The sequence below is a fragment of the Mus pahari genome, chromosome 23, assembly GCF_900095145.1.
Source record: "Mus pahari chromosome 23, PAHARI_EIJ_v1.1, whole genome shotgun sequence".
In the NCBI taxonomy this organism is placed as follows: Eukaryota; Metazoa; Chordata; class Mammalia; order Rodentia; family Muridae; genus Mus; species Mus pahari.
In genome coordinates this window covers 20,934-39,427 of record NC_034612.1, presented here as the reverse complement: position 1 = coordinate 39,427, position 18,494 = coordinate 20,934, and the positions used below count along the sequence as shown (strand labels likewise).

General features: G+C 42.7%; 1 protein-coding gene across 5 annotated transcripts in view; it reads right to left on the bottom strand.

Annotated features, from left to right (window-relative positions):
- Positions 1-2,008: 2,008 nt before the first annotated feature.
- The window catches only part of Chfr (checkpoint with forkhead and ring finger domains), a 34,682-nt gene continuing 18,196 nt past the window's right edge, over positions 2,009-18,494 (bottom strand). For 2 of the 5 annotated variants that reach the window (XM_021222535.1, XM_021222532.1), the window contains 8 exons: positions 18,292-18,437; positions 14,257-14,373; positions 12,054-12,137; positions 11,562-11,632; positions 10,239-10,326; positions 5,830-5,937; positions 4,815-4,887; positions 2,009-3,142 (listed from right to left, as the gene is read on the bottom strand). In XM_021222535.1, the coding sequence (XP_021078194.1) occupies positions 3,100-3,142; positions 4,815-4,887; positions 5,830-5,937; positions 10,239-10,326; positions 11,562-11,632; positions 12,054-12,137; positions 14,257-14,373; positions 18,292-18,437 (730 nt within the window). In that variant the 3' untranslated portion in view covers positions 2,009-3,099. Of the gene's footprint in view, positions 3,143-4,814; positions 4,888-5,829; positions 5,938-10,238; positions 10,327-11,561; positions 11,633-12,053; positions 12,138-14,256; positions 14,377-18,291; positions 18,438-18,494 lie in introns of all 5 variants that reach the window. The other 3 variants (XM_029533650.1, XM_029533651.1, XM_021222531.1) reach the window with 2 other exon arrangements.

The following is an 18,494-nucleotide window of genomic DNA, read 5'->3' as shown; positions in this document are numbered from 1 at the left end:
TTTACACTAATGCCTGTTTAATGGTCCTAAGTGCTCAGGAGCAGGAGGCAGTCCTGCTATAGATCACCTGAGCTTACCTCATGTGGCTAACTATATCTGGTGAGTCTGTAAGACTGGCCTCTCCTACTTTATGGGCCTAGCTTGAGGAGTTCTCATTTCTTGAGAAGAAACCCAGCCCATTTATACAGCCCTGACAGTGTATAAACATTAACTGGTGTGCACACAAAACTTGAGGGGAGCCAGAGAAAAGGCAAAGCCAGAGAACCCTCAGGGACAATGCCTGGGTTCCTCCATCAACCCACACTTGAGGTTAGATCCACACTGGACTTCTGTGTTCTTTTTACTAAGTTTCAGTTCCCTACTTCTGAGCTTCTGGTGGCAAGTGTCTAGGTCTGTTACCTGGACCTCACTATAGCCATGTGAGGCCATCCTGGCTCTCACTCTCTCTTAGGCTGCCAGACCAATGCAGGGTAAGCTATCAGCAGGGTCCCCTCAACTAGCAGAAACCCACTTTGAACTTCTGAGTTAGCTGTCTTTGAGGCAAACACCAGTTCCAGGGTAGGGAAGCCTGCTAGAATCCTGGTCCGACCATTCCCTACCACCCCTTCCTTACCTACATTATCAGGTAACCAAGATGAGTAAGCCTGAAGATTTAATCAGCTTTTTGTAATTGTTAGTAGGGGCTCCTTTGTTTTAAACCAGTTTTCTCAGTTGTCATTGGGAGTCTGGCCTAATGAAGTTGTACTGGGGGCAGCCTGGTTCCTTGAGCACCTCTACAACCCTTTTCTGGCTTGTGCTTGGAATCGTACAGGGGCAGGAAGGGTTCCTTCTGATAGCAAAAGGAATGACACAACAGCTGGCAAGGCAGAGACACAGGCCAAGCTGACCACAAATTCAGATGGCATTAACAAAGAATATGGAGCACCTCTTGTTGCACCAGGAAGCAGAGACTCAGTGGACATCTGCAGGCCCTACTCCAGGTATGTTCCAAGGCTAGGATCAAGAGCTACAGAGAAAACAGTCTGTGTCGATTCCATGAGGAACCCTGCATACCCTACAGGTGATAACAGCAAGGCAACTTCAGATTATTGGCTTTTGGGGAGGAGTGGTTCAACTTCTTTATCAACTTGACTGGATTTGAGGTTACCTAGAAACACAACTCTGGGTGTGTCTGAGGTTGTTTTCAGAAAGGTTTAACTGAGGTGAACAACCCTGAGTGTAGGCTGCACCACCCCTGGGCTGGGTCCTCAATGTCAACAGAGTACAGAGAGAAGGCGTTCATTTCTCTCTACTCTCTGACTGCAGAGTCAATGTGACAAGCTGCTTCACATGCCCGTCAGCATGCCTTTCCCACAACAATGGACTAAGCTTTCAAACTAGGAACCAAAATAAGCCCTCCCTTATTTCATATACCAACAAGAAAAGTAACTAACGTAGAATCTAGAGAAAGGAAATTATAAAGACACTGCCTGCGTCCCACAAAGCTGCTCACTCAAATTCTACCCAGGAATGCTCACCAAGGCCCAAAACTCCCTTATGCTAGAGCCTGACATGGAGGCATTGTTCTCTCTGCCATGTGTTCATCAGAAATTCTGTGGAGTCCCTTCAGCCCCTCTGAGGTGACTCTGGGACATTACGCTTTCTTGAAGAACTGAGGATTAAGTGACTCCCCAGGAGCCTGATGCCTTGGTGCTGACGCCCCGGGTGCTTTCCTTTGGAAAAGGATCCTGTGGACCTGTGTACAGGGCCAGGGACTAAATACCAAGCACCAGAACTTAAGGTGCAGTTAACACATTCAACACTGCCCAGGTCTGAAAATAAAGATACCACTGTCTTGTGCCATGTTCAGAGCCACTCGGGTTGTAAGCTGCTGGTGAAGCCACCAGACTGACTAGCAGGCAATAAAGTAACTATTAAGAGTAGTGAACAGTTAGTGCAGTGAAGAATTAGTGGTGTCTGTCTGCATTAGCATGGAGCATGTGGCGCCTCGCATAGGAATACAACACAAGAAGAGAAACAAACACAGCTCATTTATTAGAATCAAAAAAAAGAGAACCATCTCCCACAAACAGAGTACTGCCTCTCAGTCCGTATCAAGAGCAAGACAACAGTTGAAAATTTTATTCCTGAGAAGCAAAAAGTTACCAGTTTTCAAACAAATATAACAGGTGATTTCAATAAAAGATAAAAAATTAAAAAAAAACCCTAAAAACAAAATTTCAAGTATTATTATTCCAGATGACATGGCAAGCCTAATGTAGCAGAAGAGGGCTTGGAAAGCAAAGGCCCTGTCGAGCCATCTGGAGCCATCTGGAGTTTCAGCAGGGAGGTGCTCTCAGGAACTGGATGGCTAAGGGCTCGGTCTGCTGGACAGAGGCATCGGCCAGCCTGGGTCAAGGACCTGGACACTCAAGACTTCCTCCCCAGGATTAGCAGTTTTGGACATTTGATAATTTTTTTTAAATAAACAGAAACATATGCTCATTCTTCCAAATATCAGGCTATTCCTAATTTTAATCAATTTGTAAATTATAAATTATAGTATTTGTGCTACAGTTTTTAATATTTAAATCTTATTAGAAGATAAGCACCAAACTTATTAAAATAAAAAATATACAAAAGGCTGTGTCTTTCCAGACAGAAGAATATCCTATATATCCCTGGAGGCTGTAAACGTATGCTTCCTTTCCTTCTGGAGAATGCTTCTGACATCTGACAGCTTTTCCCATGAACTTTCCCATTTTAACTGTAGTCAAGGTACAAGGTAGAAAAGATACAAAAGTACAAACCTGCACTGTCACTGCCTCGCCACACAGGAGGGAGAGTGGTCCAGGGGAGGGAGAGCTCAGTCTACTGATCCTCTTGCACTGACTAGAAGGCTGGTGTGGCCAGGAGGCCTCCCAGGTTACTAGGGCAGATGGTGTGTGTGTCACTGAAGATGACGCTCCACAAAGGGAAAGCCACACCAGAGGGCATGACCGGAAACCCCAGTGCTGCTTAGGGAAAACCATGAAAATGCCCTTCAAGTATTTGTATGGAGTCTTTTAGAAAACATTGCCTCCTGTGCTCTGTAACTGTTTCACGTGTCTCCTCCAATACTCAGTTCTTGAACCTTGTTTGCTCACAGATGTGATTGAATTTCCTGCAGAGAGAGAAAACATCACAGACTATTCAAACTGTGAAACTGCACGCTGTAATTGCCCCACGAGAATGTGGGTGAATCATGTGAGCCCACTCAACAATTTTTATGCTTAAAAAGATTGTGTTCTTTTAAAATTTTTAAATTTATGTGTATTTATATGTGCCTGTAAGAGTATATGCCATGTGTGTAAAGGTGACCAGGGTGGCTAGAAGAGGAAATCAAATCCCTCGGAGCTAGAATTATAGATGGTTGTGTGCTATTTGACATGGGTGCTGGGAGCCAAACTAAGTTGTCTGGAAGAACGGCAAGTGCTTTAATCATTGTGCCATCTCTCCAGCTCCACTAAGTATTTCTTCTTTTTCTTTTTAAATTTTAAAATAAAAATAAAAACACTATGATAATTTATCATAGAACAAGAGCCATGCCTCCTTAGTGTGTTCCTTTGCCTGCACTTCAGTCAGCAATGTCGAGACAGATCCTGAAGTAACAGGGGCCACTCTCCCCTCTCCACAGACCAGGAGCAACATTAGATATGATGCAGAAAGTGGCATCTGTCTTTACTACTCACATCCATACGGCAATGAACAAAGGTGAACAGGTGATCAAATGTTCCCCTACCCTTTTTTTAAATTTATTTTTATTACTTTTAGTTGTATGTATGTGTCTGTTTGGAGGTATGCACACCTGCATGTGGGTTCTTGAGGAGGCTACCAATGTCTAACCCTCTGACAAGAGATGAATAGGTGGTTACTAATGCCCAGTGTGGGCAGGTGCTGGGAACTCAGATCTTCTGCAAGAGCAGCATGCATTCATTTGTTTGTTTGCTTGCTTGCTTGTATTTTGTTTTTCAGGACAGTTTCTCTGTGCATCCCTGGCTGTCCCGGAATACCAGGCTGTATACCAGGCTCTGTATACCAGGCTCTGTATACCAGGCTGGTCTGAATTCACAGAGAATCCACCTCTGCCACCTGAGTGCCTTTAGATGAAGATGTAGCACTCTCAGTTCCTCCTGCACCATGTCTGCCTGGAAGCTGCCATGTTCCTGCCTTCATGATAATGGACTGAACCTCTGAACCTGGAAGCCAGCCCCAATTAGATGTTGCCTTGGACACAGCATCTGTTCACAGCAGTAAAACCCTAAGACAGGAGTGGTTAAGTTACAACACAACCTCCACACACACAATATGAAGAAAAACCCAGGTGTTACTCTATCACACAAATTGGGCCAGTGATTGGGAGAGCTGTGCTTAGACCATAGCTGCTGGCCCAGAGAGAGATGGCACTAGAATCTGCCTGTGGGCTCTGGAAGCTGTCAGACAAGGCATAATGTGATTCATCCACGAAGACACAGATAAAAGACAGAAGAGGACACTTGCAGAGAAGCCGTTTAGGAAACTCCGTAACAAGAGCACAATTGCTACTTGAAAACAGTTTTACATACTGCATGATTTTATAGAAAAATAAGGATTAAATTAGCATACAAATGTGTATTTGGGGGATGGAGTAGGATTCCGAGAACTGAAGCCAGAACTTTGCATTCTACTGCTGAAGGACACCTAAAGTCCCCCAATCAGTGCATCTTTTAAGCATATAATTTGTATTACTGTTGTCTTCGAAAGCTCTGAGCCTGAAAGACTTGCAGTTGACCCACATGTTCCCCAGCCTCACTCACATTGCATGGTGAGCCTTCACCTGAGTTCGACAGTTACGGCCCCAGTAGCAGTCAGGACGGGATGTTACGGTCACTGGAAAAGAGAAGTGCATGTCTACATTAGATGCATCATATTCCCTTCATGTAGCTAAAGGAATCTGTGTGTGTGAATGTTCATGTATGTTCATACAGGTGCACGTGTGTGGGTACAAATGTATGTGTAGAGGTCATCTACCTTGACTTTTTTTTTTTTTTTTTTTTTTTTTTATTTTATGCATATGAGGTCTTCCACTAGCCTGGCACTTGCCAATTAGGCTAAGCTAGGGATCTGCTTGTTTTTGTCTCCCTAGTTCTGGAATTATAAACATGAGATGCTACACCTGGCTTCTGGCAGTTGCTGCTGCTTCTGCCCTATAGTTCAGGCTAGCCTTGAACTCAGAGATCCACCCGCCTATACCTCCCAAGTACCGGGATTAAACGTGTGTGCTACCACCACCTAGCCTTCTTTGTTTTTAAAACAGGTTTATTTATTTTATGTGTACTAATGCCTTGCCTGCATGTACATAAGTATACTGTGTATGTGCTCAAAATATGTCAGATAAGTTGCCATGTAGGTTCTAGGAACTGAGCCTGAGAACCTCTGAAGACCCAAATAACCCTTTTTTTATAAAAAAAAAAAAAAACCATGAGGACTGGACTCAGGTCTTCACAGCAGCACAGCAAGCCCTTACTACGTAAGCTCTCATGCTAACTTCCATCTTCTCTCTCTTTATGGTCAGTTTTCATAGACCATGCCAAGATTGTCAGACAAGAAAAACAAATCTATCTGAAAACCAAGTGAAGGAAGGGATGCTGCTCCGGTGATATCTATAATGCCTTTGTGTGTCTTGACCAACTCCGAAAAGCAAATGCGAGCTCAGCCATCCTCTGTGCCTGTCTTCTGCTAAATGTGGAGCATCATGCCATCCCAAGTGCCTGTTAGAACTCAGTGGTGACACCAATACAGACAGAAATGGTTTGTGGGCGGGCTCCTTACCTGGCAACTCAGAAGCAGGAATGTTCTGACGATACTGGTAGGTCAGCTCTCTGAAGCTACGCAGACCACAGCAGTAACACAGCACAGTATTTCCAGTGATTCTGTAATCTGGGGGAACATAGCCATATCTGAACACAGCCATTTATCAAGCAATGTCATTTTCTAACACCAAAATAGACACACTTCAAACTAGTAGGAAACTAACACATCAACTCAATGGGAATTGGAAAATAATCCCCAAACCAATCTAAATACCAATTTAGATGGATTTTTATTTATTTTTATTTCATCAGTGTTTATGTGCATGAATGTCTGTGCATCATGTGTGCAGTAGGTACAAAGATCAAAAGAGGCACTGGATCCTCTGGAACCAGAGTTACAGATAGTTATGAGCCACCGTGTAGGCGTTGGGAACCCCGGTCCTCTCCAAGAGCAAGGAATGTTCACAACTACTAAAATAATCACCTGTGGATTAAAAATTTTAAATATTAAGGTGTGTGCTAGGTCCCAGCTTCAGTTCCTAGAACCTACATGGCAACTTATCTGACGCCTTTTCAAGCACATACACAATACACTTATGTACATGCAGGGAAAAATAAATAAACCTGTTTTAAAAACAAAGAAGGTGGCTGGCTGGTGGTAGCACACACCTTAATATTTAAATATTAAAAATCCCCCCCCCAAAGTTTTAAGATTGGAGAGTATTCTCTTGTGCTAAAGTTAATTAAATTAGTAATTCCTTATCTTAAATACATGGGTCAGAGGTATTTAATATGGTTAATTATTCCTTATCTAGAATATGTAGGTCAGTGGTATTCTGGCTTAGACTGATTTTTCAGATTTGGACATATTTGTGTATATGTTCCCAAGGATTAAAATAAATTTTACATGTATAAGTGTTTTGCCTGTATGTATACCACATGTGTAGTTAGTACTCGCAGAAGTCAGAAGGCATTGAATTCCATGGAAATGGAATTATGGATAGCTGTAAACCATTATGTGGGTTTAGGGAACCAAACTTGGATCCTTTGTAAGAGCAGACAGTACTCTTAATTGCTGGGTCATCTCTCCAGCTTCCCTTCATCTTTTCTGAGAAAGGACCAGGCTGATATTGAACTCAGATCTACCTGTCTCTGTTTCCCCAGTACTGAAATTAAGGGTGTGTGGCGCCATCCCTGGTGATTTGTGTATATGTAATGAGAACTGGAGGTCCCAATTCTCACCACAGAATCATTTACATTTCCTACACATCTTACACATATTGGCTGAAAGTGATTTAATACAGTAACAGGTCTGGTATAGATACGAGTTTTTCTTGTGGTGTAATGTCTTTGGTTACAGTGCTGAAGGCATTTTCAGATGTGGGATGCTAAACCTACATGTGTTCAGAATAGAAATCACATACAAGAAATGACTTGTAACTCTGACTACCTACAATTTAAAATTTGAAATGGAAACAAAAAACAAACTGTGAAGTAGTAATGCTACAGTAAGAACATATCTACAACACAAAGGGCAGTACTACATACTTTAACAAAGATAGTATGTCACTTCCCCCCTCCCCCCACCAAAAGAACATATGTAAAGTCCAGGATCATAAATAAGCATGCATAGGTGTAAAAAGGCCTTCAATTTTGTTAATACTCACACAGAGGCATTCAAAGAATAAGTCACTGTCAGCTTCTCTCATATTCACAAAATTCAATGCCAAATGCAAAGCCAAGAGAGGCAGGTGATGCCTCAGACATGGAGTGGGACGTGCACAACCTTAGGAAGGTTGTGTGTTCACAAGGCAGACTCAGCTGTGCATACCAGTCATAAAAATAAAAATCCCTACTACTTATTCTAAACTGAAAAGTTCTAGGTGTACAGCATTGCATGCTCAATAGCTGTGGCATTAATGTAGTGAAAAACAAGAAATATCATATAATGAAGTAGCTAAATAAGTTATGAGATGGAAACTCAATGGAGAGCTGGCAATGTAACTTAGTTGATAGAATGCCTGCTTGAAGCCCTGGGTTTGATCCTTAACACTATATAAAACTGGGAATAGTAGTATATAGGTGCTTCTGCCAGCACCTGGGAGGTGAAAATTAGAAGTTCAAGGTCAGCCCTGGATATACAGCAAGTCTGAGCCTACTCAGGGTCATGATCACTTTCTCTAAGCCTGTCCCCTCCCAAAACTCTCTATGTAATAATAAAAAACCAAGGCAAGGCTTGGGATTTAGATCAGCAGTAGAGTATAAATAAGAGCCCCGATCAGTTTCCACTACTTCAAAAACAATGCCTGGGAATTTTTGGCAGAAGGGAATGTGTGATAGATGCTGAGCACAAACAGGACCTTCAGTAACAGGGCACCATCTGTAATGTAACCTGCAAACAGGGACCTTTCTGAAGAGCTTGGATGCACATGAAGACACTATTTCCACATTTGTGTTATTCTTTGCTTATGATTTCCAATATTGGGGACAAAACGCAGGACATCACAAATGCTCATTAAGCAGTGTGTATGTGAGCACAGTGTGTACATAAGCACTACCCCAGGCCACTCAGCCAGTGGTTTAGCTGTGGGATTTCAAGTGAGTCTTACTTCATCCTGTATATTACTTCTGTTTCCGTTTGTTTGTTTGTTTGCTTGTTTGTTTGTTTGTCTGAGACAAGGTCTCTCTGCAAAGGCCTAGCTATGTAGACTAGGCTGGCCATCTGGCCTCAAACTCAGAGATCTTCCTGCCTCTAACTCTGGAGTGCTGAGATTATAGGTGTTCACTACCATGTCCAGCCTTTTCTTTTCTCTCCCCCACCCCCACCCCCTTTCTTTCATGTGAGTACACTGTAGCTGTCTTTAGACACACCAGAAGAGGGCACCAGATCCCTGTATAGATGGTTGTGAGCCACCATGTGGTTGCTGGGAGTTGACCTCAGAACCTCTACCATCTCTTCAGTACCCAGTCTTGTCTTCCTTCCTTTGTTTCTTTTCTTTTCTTTTCTTTTCTTTTCTTTTCTTTTCTTTTCTTTTCTCTTTCTTTCTTTCTTTCTTCCTTTGTTTTTCTTTGTTTTTTTGTTTGTTTTCTTTCTTTCTTTCTTTCTTTCTTTCTTTCTTTTCTTTTCTTTTCTTTCTTTCTTTCTGTATTTATTTTATTTATAGTTGTGCTAGAGTGTATACCCATGGAGGCCAGTAGAAGATGCCAAATTCCCTGCAGCTGGACTGACAGGTGGCTGTGCACCAGTAAGTGGGTGCTGGGATTTGTCTGAGTGTACTGGAAGAACAGGAAGTCACTCATATTTTCTGTATGATCTACTCCTATTACAATACAAAATCAAGAAATCCAAAGTATTCATAGAAGTTGGATGGGCTGCAACTACAGACAAGACACACTAGAACATAATCACCAGAAAGAAATAACTCAAGGGATTTTAAGCAAATTGCTCACATTTCTCTTAATAAACATTTAAGTCTTAGGGGGGGGAAAATGTTTCTGTAGCCTCCCACACCATGTACTCCTGTGGGAGAAAGCACGATACTGACTGCACCTGCCAACTGAGTGCCGACAAGTTAAGTGACAGAGCTGGGGAGGCTCCCTTAGCCACACTCCTATCCTTCCCTAATAGGGAGAGAAGGTGCTAGAACATGATATACAGGATTCAAGTGCACCAAGTTTTTTTGTTTTTTTTTTTTAACATGATTTATTTATTTATTTTATACATATATGCATACACTGTAGCTATATAGATGGTTGTGAGCCTTCATGTGGTTGTTAAGAATTGAATTTAGGACCTCTGCTCGCTCCAGTCAACTCCACTCGCTCTGGTCGGCCCTGCTTGCTCAGTCCCTGCTTGCTCTGGCCTAAAGATTTATAGCTGTCTTCTGACACACCAGCCCGTGCACCAAGTTTTTAAAAAAACAAATTTTTAAAACATCAAAAGTGATTAGGCATGGGCTGAAGAGATGGCTCAGCAGTTAAGAGCACTGACTGCTCTTCCAGCGGTCCTGAGTTCAATTCCCAGCAACCACATGGTGGCTCACAACCATCTGTACTGGGATCTGATGCCTTCCTCTAGTGTGTCTGAGGACAGCGACAGTGTACTCATATACATAAAATAAATAAATCTTTTTTTTTTTTAAGTGATTCGACAGGTATGGCAGCTCACACCTGTCATCCTAGCACTAGTGAGGAAGACAGAAGGATCAGAGTTCAGGGACAGCCTAGGCTACACTGTAGGACGCTGTCAAAACAAATCTAGACCTTCCTCTATCTTCTTAGGAAGGGTCAGAGTCAAAGACATAAATCTATAGTAAAACAGACAGGCAATACTGCCAAGTGTGGCCTGCCAAGATCTTACCACTTCATAGTCTTACCCTTAAAAACTCATGCCATTCTGGAGGGCAGGGCTAGTTAAACATTGCTTACCAGACAGTATAAAAACACCCCGCTGTAGAGCCAGGAGACTCTCTGTCAACATATTTTTCCATGTCAGACCCCTGGTTGCCAGGTAATTCTGTGATGAGAAAAAGGGTGAAAAGAAATTCCAGTTTAGAGGAACCACTCAACTAATAAGGGGATACTTCATAAAAGGCTCCGAAGGTAGACAAAGCCAGAACACAGCTGTCCTTGAGTGGCATTTGCACAGAGCCAGTGGATAAACTACAGTCAGTTCCCTCATAGGTTTCACAAGCTCTTTGCCAAGAGGCTCTTTTACTTCTGGACCTGAAGAAGAGTCACGATTCTCTCAAAAAATTCCACAAAGGCCTTCACAGCACAAGGACAGATAAGACACTGAAGGGGAGAAGGAAAATAGTAAGCTTTAACATTAAATACTATTAAAAGGGACAGAGAAATAAGAAAACAGACTGTTAGTCACAGTGTTGCTTCTAACATACTTCAAATCAAATAATTACATTGCCAACATCTGCTTTTTGTAGACCAGATCCCCCTTCCCTTATTTTCTGAAAAGGCAGCCTACAGATATATGCCCTTGAGAAGGGACAATCTCCAGTGTCTGCTTAGACCCTGCCTGGCCTATATAAGCTGCAGAAGACTTCTGGTAGAAGCTAAATCTCCCTGAATAGAAGCTAGAGGTTTCAGTAGCACCCACCAAAGAGAATTTCTCCTTTTTATCTCTAAGTATTATTAGAGATAATAATACTCTCCCCTCTACATTTGCCCTCCAACCTCCCCGCCAAGGGTGACAAGTATAGCTGAATGCTAGGCCTTCGTTTTTCCCTGACACTGTTCAAGGCTGTTACTAAAAGGTCTTTTAATGTACATAAAAGCAGGCTGTAGTGGTGCGTAGCTAAGTACATCTGGTGATGTGTTCAAGTAAATAAATGGTCTCAAAGGGAAGCAAAATACTCAACATGAATGCAGAGGGTGCGGAACTGAACATATTACAATTCTAAGGCCTGAGCTAGCTTCCTCAAGCAAGGGAAAAAATATTCAGAAAAAGGAGCCAGAATTTAGAAACCATCTCTGTAAGATGTATTAACCAATTTCTATAGTCTGACAGCATGGTGAACAAACAGAATTTCCTCATTTTGGAACATATGGAAAACGTGATATACTAGAATCATGGAACTAACTGATTGTATTGGTCAGAAAATACAGTGTGTGTTTTTGACAATATACATTTGCAGGCAAATGTTAGAGAAAATGTGTATCCTAACAGAAAACACACAAGTTATAGGAAAGCTTCATGGTTTCCTCGGATCCCCAGGACAAGTATGGAGGTGATACCTTCAGGATGTCCGATTCATAATTGTTATTGTTCAGCACTCCATCCAAGCACTTGTCCCCCAGGTTGAGCTCTGTCAGAGGAAGGAAGAATATTATCTGTTTTATAAGGATGATGTAGTATCTTATCAAACTATTGTTTGCCTGACAGGATAACTAGATCTCTTTCCATCATAGATTATAAAAAGCAAACAAGCTGAGGAAATGGTTCATTCGGTAAAATGCCTGCCATGCAAGCATGCAGACCTGAGTTTCAATCCCCTGCATGAATATAGAAAAGAAAAGGAAAGAGCCAAGGAAAGAAAAGAACCTCAAGCAATGTAGGTTTGAGAATTTTAACGTGAGAAACTGAAATGTAGCAGAAAAGGGTAGGTAATCACTTGATGGCTCACAGAAGCCTCTTTTCTCTGAACACAGTTCAACACCTCCTGCCCCGAGTTCACTAAGAAAACACACAAATGTCAAAGCAACTAAGGTCTGAAGAGCTGACCTTACCACAGAATGGGGCCAAGCAGCCAAAGCAGCCAGTCCTGGTGCAGCCCCAGTACAGGTGGCAGAAGGGCTGCAGGCACACTGCGCCTGTGGGTAGAGGACAGTTGGTCAACTGAGACCTAAAACTGGCTGAGGACATCCAGCACCAGACTCAAGGGCGCAACTCTCTTTGAAAACAGTATTTCTGAGTTGTTTTCATGTAACTAGGGTGCAGAGACAGCATACCAAGTAACATCGGAAATAAAATTATTATGATAATTCAGAGTTATCTTAAAATTATGATCTTAAAAACAGCTTGGTCTCTGACCCCAGCACCCAATGCCCTAGTTCATTGTCTCCCCAATCTGAATATGTGATACACTTCAACTAACTGCACATTCATGTCTGCAGAGAACTTTTCTACCGACCCATAAATACTGTTTTTACACTGTTACTGTGCTTGCTTTGTAGAAAAGGTTTTGTTTTTTTTTTTCAATTTTTTATTAGATATTTCTTGGCTCTGAACTTTGTCTCTGTAACTCCTTCCATGGGTACTTTGTTCCCCATTCTTTTTTTTTTCTTCAATTTTTTATTAGATATTTTCTTCATTTACATTTCAAATGCTATCCAGAAAATTCCCTATACCCTCCCCCTGGCCCTGCTCCCCTACCCACCCTCTCCCACTTCTTGGCCCTGGCCTTCCCCTGTACTGGGGCATATAAAGTTTGNAAGACCAAGGGGCCTCTCTTCCCAATGATGGCNGACTAGGCCATCTTCTGCTACATATGCAGCTAGAGACATGAGCTCTGGGGGTACTGGTTAGTTCATATTGTTGTTCCACCTATACGGTTGCAGACCCCTTCAGCTCCTTGGGTACTTTCTCTAGCTCCTCCACTGGGGGCCCTGTGTTCCCTCCAATAGCTGACTGTGAGCATCCACTTCTGTATTTGCCAGGCACTGGCATAGCCTCACAACAGATAGCTATATCAGGGTTCTTTCAGTAAAATCATGATGGCATATGCCAAAGTGGTAGAAAAGGTTTTTAATGTTTAATATTCTCTACAATGCAGTTTCAATGATTATAGTACTAAATAAACCCTAGCTGAAATTCTTACAGGACTGAGGAAATAAATCTTTTAAAGGGAATAATCATTTTGTAAATGCTTATATCTATAAAAGCAATCTACAGAATTAGCCAAAAGTAAAGACTGCCTCTTAAGAATATAACCTCAGCTGCCACTTGCTGGTCTGTATTTCTCAGATATAAGGCAAGGTATTTCCAGGACTCTTCCATGGATTCTTTTCAACATGCCTAGAAGTCACCCCGGTATGCCTTGGACTTGTTAGCTGCCTATCCCAGGATGCACACCCCTGCTGAGCTACTGTTTCTTCTGTGCTGCACTAAGTCCAAGATAGGAGAACAGTCTCCCCAGAAGCAGTCTCTAAGCACACAGAACACACTACATCTACATCACTGAAGTGGAGAGCTTGTACCGTATCAGACACTGCCCTTGATATCCAGTAGAGTGGCTCAGGTACTGTAGGGACTTGTTGATATGGCCACGTGAGTTTATGCCTTTCTTCATTTAACAGCAATAATATTCAAGGAATATTATTCAAGTTGAGAATTTTTTTTTTTTTTTTGGTTTTGCGAGACGGGGTTTCTCTGTGTAGCCCTGGCTGTCCTGGAACTCGCTTTGTAGACCAGGCTGTCCTTGAACTCAGAAATCCGCCTGCCTCTGCCTCCCAAGTGCTGGGATTAAAGGCGTGCTCCACCATCGCCCGGCTGAGAAATAGTTTTAAAAGGCAATAGATACAAACAAGCATTTCAAGCAAAAGTAAATTCAAAAAGCCATTAAGTAAAGAAGAGCTCCATGTGTGTTGCTGATGTTTTGCAACGCTAGGAATGAAACCCAGGAGCTTGTACATCCAAACAACTCTTGTACGACTCAGCTACATCTCTATCCAAAGACCTCTTTTTTTTGTTTGTTTGTTTGTTTGTTTGTCTTTCAAAACAGGGTTTCTCTGTGTAGCCCTGGCTGTCCTGGAACTCACTTTGTAGACCAGGCTGGCCTCGAACTCAGAAAACCTCCTGCCTCTGCCTCCTGAGCACTGAGATTAAAGGCGTGTGCCACCACGCCCAGCCAAAGACCTCTTTTAATGGTAAGAAATATAAGTTAAAACAAGATATGTCACCTATTGGATTTATAAATAACACATAACTCACACTGTTGAGGGGCGACACGGGGATCCTGTTCACGTTCAGCTCTCCGGTCAGGCATAGGCTGGAAGCAGCAGGTGCATATGGCATGGCTTCCTTGAAGAGGGCACATGTAATCCGGGGCTGCTGAAGTGCAGACATATTTAGGTCAGAGTATGTCTACATATCAGGTGAAAGACGGCAGACAAAAAATTTACAATGAGAGAGGGAACTATGAAGTACATAGGAGAAACACCAGAACCCAGGAGGAATTCAATCTACTTCCTAAGTAGCCAAATGATATTCTGCTCTTTGAAACACAAGAATTCAGGCTGGCTATAGCTCAGTGAGTATTTGTCTAGCATTTGAGAATCCCCAGCACCAAAAATAGGCAATGCATGCATGCATACATTCACATATATTCAAATAAAATTGAAGAAAAGTAAATGGACTAAGGTAGTTCAAGTCAGGCATGGGTAGATACACCTATAATGCTGGCTATTGGGAGGCTGAGGCAGAAGATCAAGTTCAAGGCTAGTCTGAGTTATAAATTAAGACCCTGTTACAAAGGAGCAAAAAGGCTGTCCTGGGCTGTGGTCAAGTATCTGCCTCCATTGTTGAGTACTAGCACTGCTTTGCTTTTCCGACTATGGGTTCTACAGGTGACCCAGAGTACAGGAAGAGAGTAGGGTAGCCAAGAATGTGCCTCCTCGCTACAATCCAAGGCTAGTGACCTTCTGACACACTCAGGCTAAATAGCAGCTAAAGGGCAGGGCGCCTTAAGCTGTCTTCAGTTTGATAATGATTACAGTGTTGACTGTACTAAGAACAGGAAGAGCTAGAACTAGAATGGCCAGCCCAGATAGGGAGCACTGGAATGCAACTTGCAGGGAGCACTGGAATGCTACCTGTAGCCAGTTCAACCCTTAGACCTAACAACATGTCATATGCAAGTAGTCAGCTCTCTTTTCCCTTCCCCTCATCTTTTCTGTTTTCCTTTTAAGTTGGAGTAGAACTCAATGCTTTACAAACAAATGCTGAGCATGCCCTCTATTGGTGAGCTATATCTCAGTTTGTCTTTTGCTTTTTCCAGTACATCTAGATGTCTATCTATTGAAAATACACAACTTATGGGCAACTCTGTGGGCATGTAAACAGCCAATGGGAATTCAGCATACTGTAGAAAGAAGCCAGTCATTCAATGCAATCCCTATCAAAATTCCAGCTCACTTCTTCATAGAGTTAGAAAGAGCAATTTGTAAATTCATCTGGAATTACAAAAAACCTAGGATAGCAAAAACTATTCTCAACAATAGAAAACTTCTCAAAAACTTCTGGCTGAATCACAATCCCTGACCTCAAGCTGTAATACAGAGCAATTGTGTTTAAAAATTGCATGGTATTGTGATAAAAACTAAGTGACAGGCAGGTAGATCAATGGAATAGAACTGAAGACCCAGAAATGAACCCACACACCTATGGTCACTTGATCTTTGACAAAGAGGCTAAAACCATCCAGTAGAAAAAAAAGACAGCATTTTCAACAAATGATGCTGGTTCAACTGGCACTTAGCATGAAGAAGAATGCAAATCGATCCATTCTTATCTCCTTGTACAAAGCTCAAGTCCAAGTAGATCAAGAACCGCCACAAAACCAGATACACTGAAACTAATAGAGAAGAAAGAAGAGCCTCGAGCACATGGGCACAGGGGAAAATTCCCTGAATATAACACCGATAGCTGATGCTCTAAGATCAAGAATTGACAAATGGGACCTCATAAAACTGAAGCTTCTGTAAGGCAAAGGACACTGTCAATAGGACAAAAAGGCAACCAACAGAGGTTAGAAGAGGAGGAAGGAGGAGGAGGAAGGAGGAGGAGGAAGGAGGAAGAAGAAGAGGAGGAGGAAGAAGAGGAGGAGGAAGAAGAGGAGGAAGAGGAGGACGAGGACAAGGACGAAGAGGACGAGAAGAAGAAGTTAGACTCCAGAGAACTAAATAACCCTATTAAAAAATGGGGTACAGAACTAAACAAAGTTTCTCAACTGAGGAATACCGAATGGCCGAGAAGCACCTAATGAAATGTTCAACATCCTTAGTCATCAGGGAAATGCAAATCAAAATAACCCTGAGATTCAACCTCACACAAGTCAGAATGGCTAAGATTAAAAACTCGGGTGACAGCAGATGCTGGTAAAGATGTAGAGAAAGAAGAACATTCCTCCATTGTTGGTGGGATTGCAAGCTGGTACAACCACTCTGGAAATCAGTTTGGTGGTACCTCAGAAAATTGGACATAGGACTACCTGAGGACCCAGCAATACCACTCCTGGGCATATACCCAGATGCTCCAACATGTAATAAGGACACATCCTCTATTATGTTCATAACAGCCATATTTATAATAGCTAGAAGCTGGAAAGAACCCAGATGTCCCTCAACAGAGGAATGAATACAGAAAATGTGGTACATTTACATAACAGTACTACTCAGCTATTAAAAACAACGAATTTATGAAATTAGGCAAATGGATGGAACTAAAAAATATCATCCTGAATGAGGTAACCCAATCACAAAAGAACACACATGGTATGCACTCACTGATAAGTGGATATTAGCCCAGAAGCTCAGAATACCCAAGATATAATTCACAGACCACATGACGCTCAAGAAGAAGGAAAACCAAAGTGTGGATACTTCCGTCCTTCTTAGAAGGGGGAACAAGCCAAGCAGTGGTGGCGCTCGCCTTTAATCCCAGCACTTGGGAGGCAGAAGCAGGCAGATTTCTGCCCTACCTGGGGATCCATCCAATATACAGTCACCAAACCCAGACACTATGTGGATGCCAAGAAGTGCTCACTGATAGGAGCCTGATATAGCTATCTCCTGAGAGGCTCTACCAATTTGCCTGACAAATACAAAGGTGGATGCTCTCAGCCAACCAGTGGACTGATACTCCATCAGATGGATGCATCCAACAGATGGATGTTGCTCCATCCCAATGGAAGAGCTAGAGAAAGGACCCAAGCATCTGAAGGGATTTGCAGCCCCTTAGAAGGAAGCAGTACCCCTAGAGCTCCCAGGGACTAAACCACCAACCAAAGAACACACATGGAGGGACCCGTGGCTCCAGCTGCATATATAGCAGAGGATGGTCTTTTTGGTCATCAATGGGAGGAGAGGCCCTTGGTCCTGTGAAGGCTCGATGCCCCTGTGTAGAAGGATGCCAGGGCCAGGAAGCGGGAGTGAGTGGGTTGGTGAGCAGTAGGAGGGGGTATGGCATAGGGAGTTTTCGGAGGGGAAACCAGGAAAGGGGATAACATTTGAAATGTAAATAAAGAAAATAATAATTAAAAGAAAGGGGGAGGGGGAGAGAAGGAGGTAGGGAGGGAGAGATGCCAGTCTCTTAATTTGGGTAACAGATACAGAATGATCATTTTGGCTTTGGAAAACTCCACTAAGCAAACTCCCTAAAGCAATAGGCTGGAGAAAGACCAAAGTTAAAACCAGAACTGTTGAGCTGGGTGTGATGGCACATGCCTCTAATCCCAGCACTCAGGAGGCAGAGGCAGGCGGATTTCTGAGTTCAAGGCCAGCCTGGTTTACAGAGTGAGTTCCAGGACAGCCAGGGCTACATAGAGAAACCCTGTCTTGAAAAACCAAAACCAAACCAAAACAAAACAAAACAGAACTGTCAATTATTAGGTATGTCCAAAATGGGAGACCCTCAAATAAACAATGGTTACCTAATTAATTATCTCTCTCTTGTCTCTGTCTCTTTCTACCTCTCTCTGTCTCTCTCTTTCTGAGACAGAACTCAATATAAAGACCAGGGAAGCCTTGAACTCACAGAGATCCTCCTAACTCTACCTGGCTCCCCTAATTTCTTTCCAATAATGGCTATGCCAAGCAAGAGGCTATGAGGCAAAAGGATAGCTGAAGCAAAAGGATAGCGGGCAGGACAGACATCATAGAGGAGTCACACCATAGGAAAATAGAACAAAAATCACAAGGATGTGACATAGTGGATGGAAAAGCTCATGGTTAGATACCACTGTCTTACCTGTTGGCAAGCTGGCAGATGTTGAAGGTGCCTCCCCACCAAGGGCCAGTGTAGCTCCCAGCTCACTCTCTGGGACTGGGCAAGGAAGAGACTGCACTGCTTGCCTTCTATATTCAGGACACTGTCTGCAGACAATGTATGGCTGACTGTGAGGAGAAGCAGCAGAGCTATAGTTACAAAGGAACAAGCTCCAGGCAGTCATG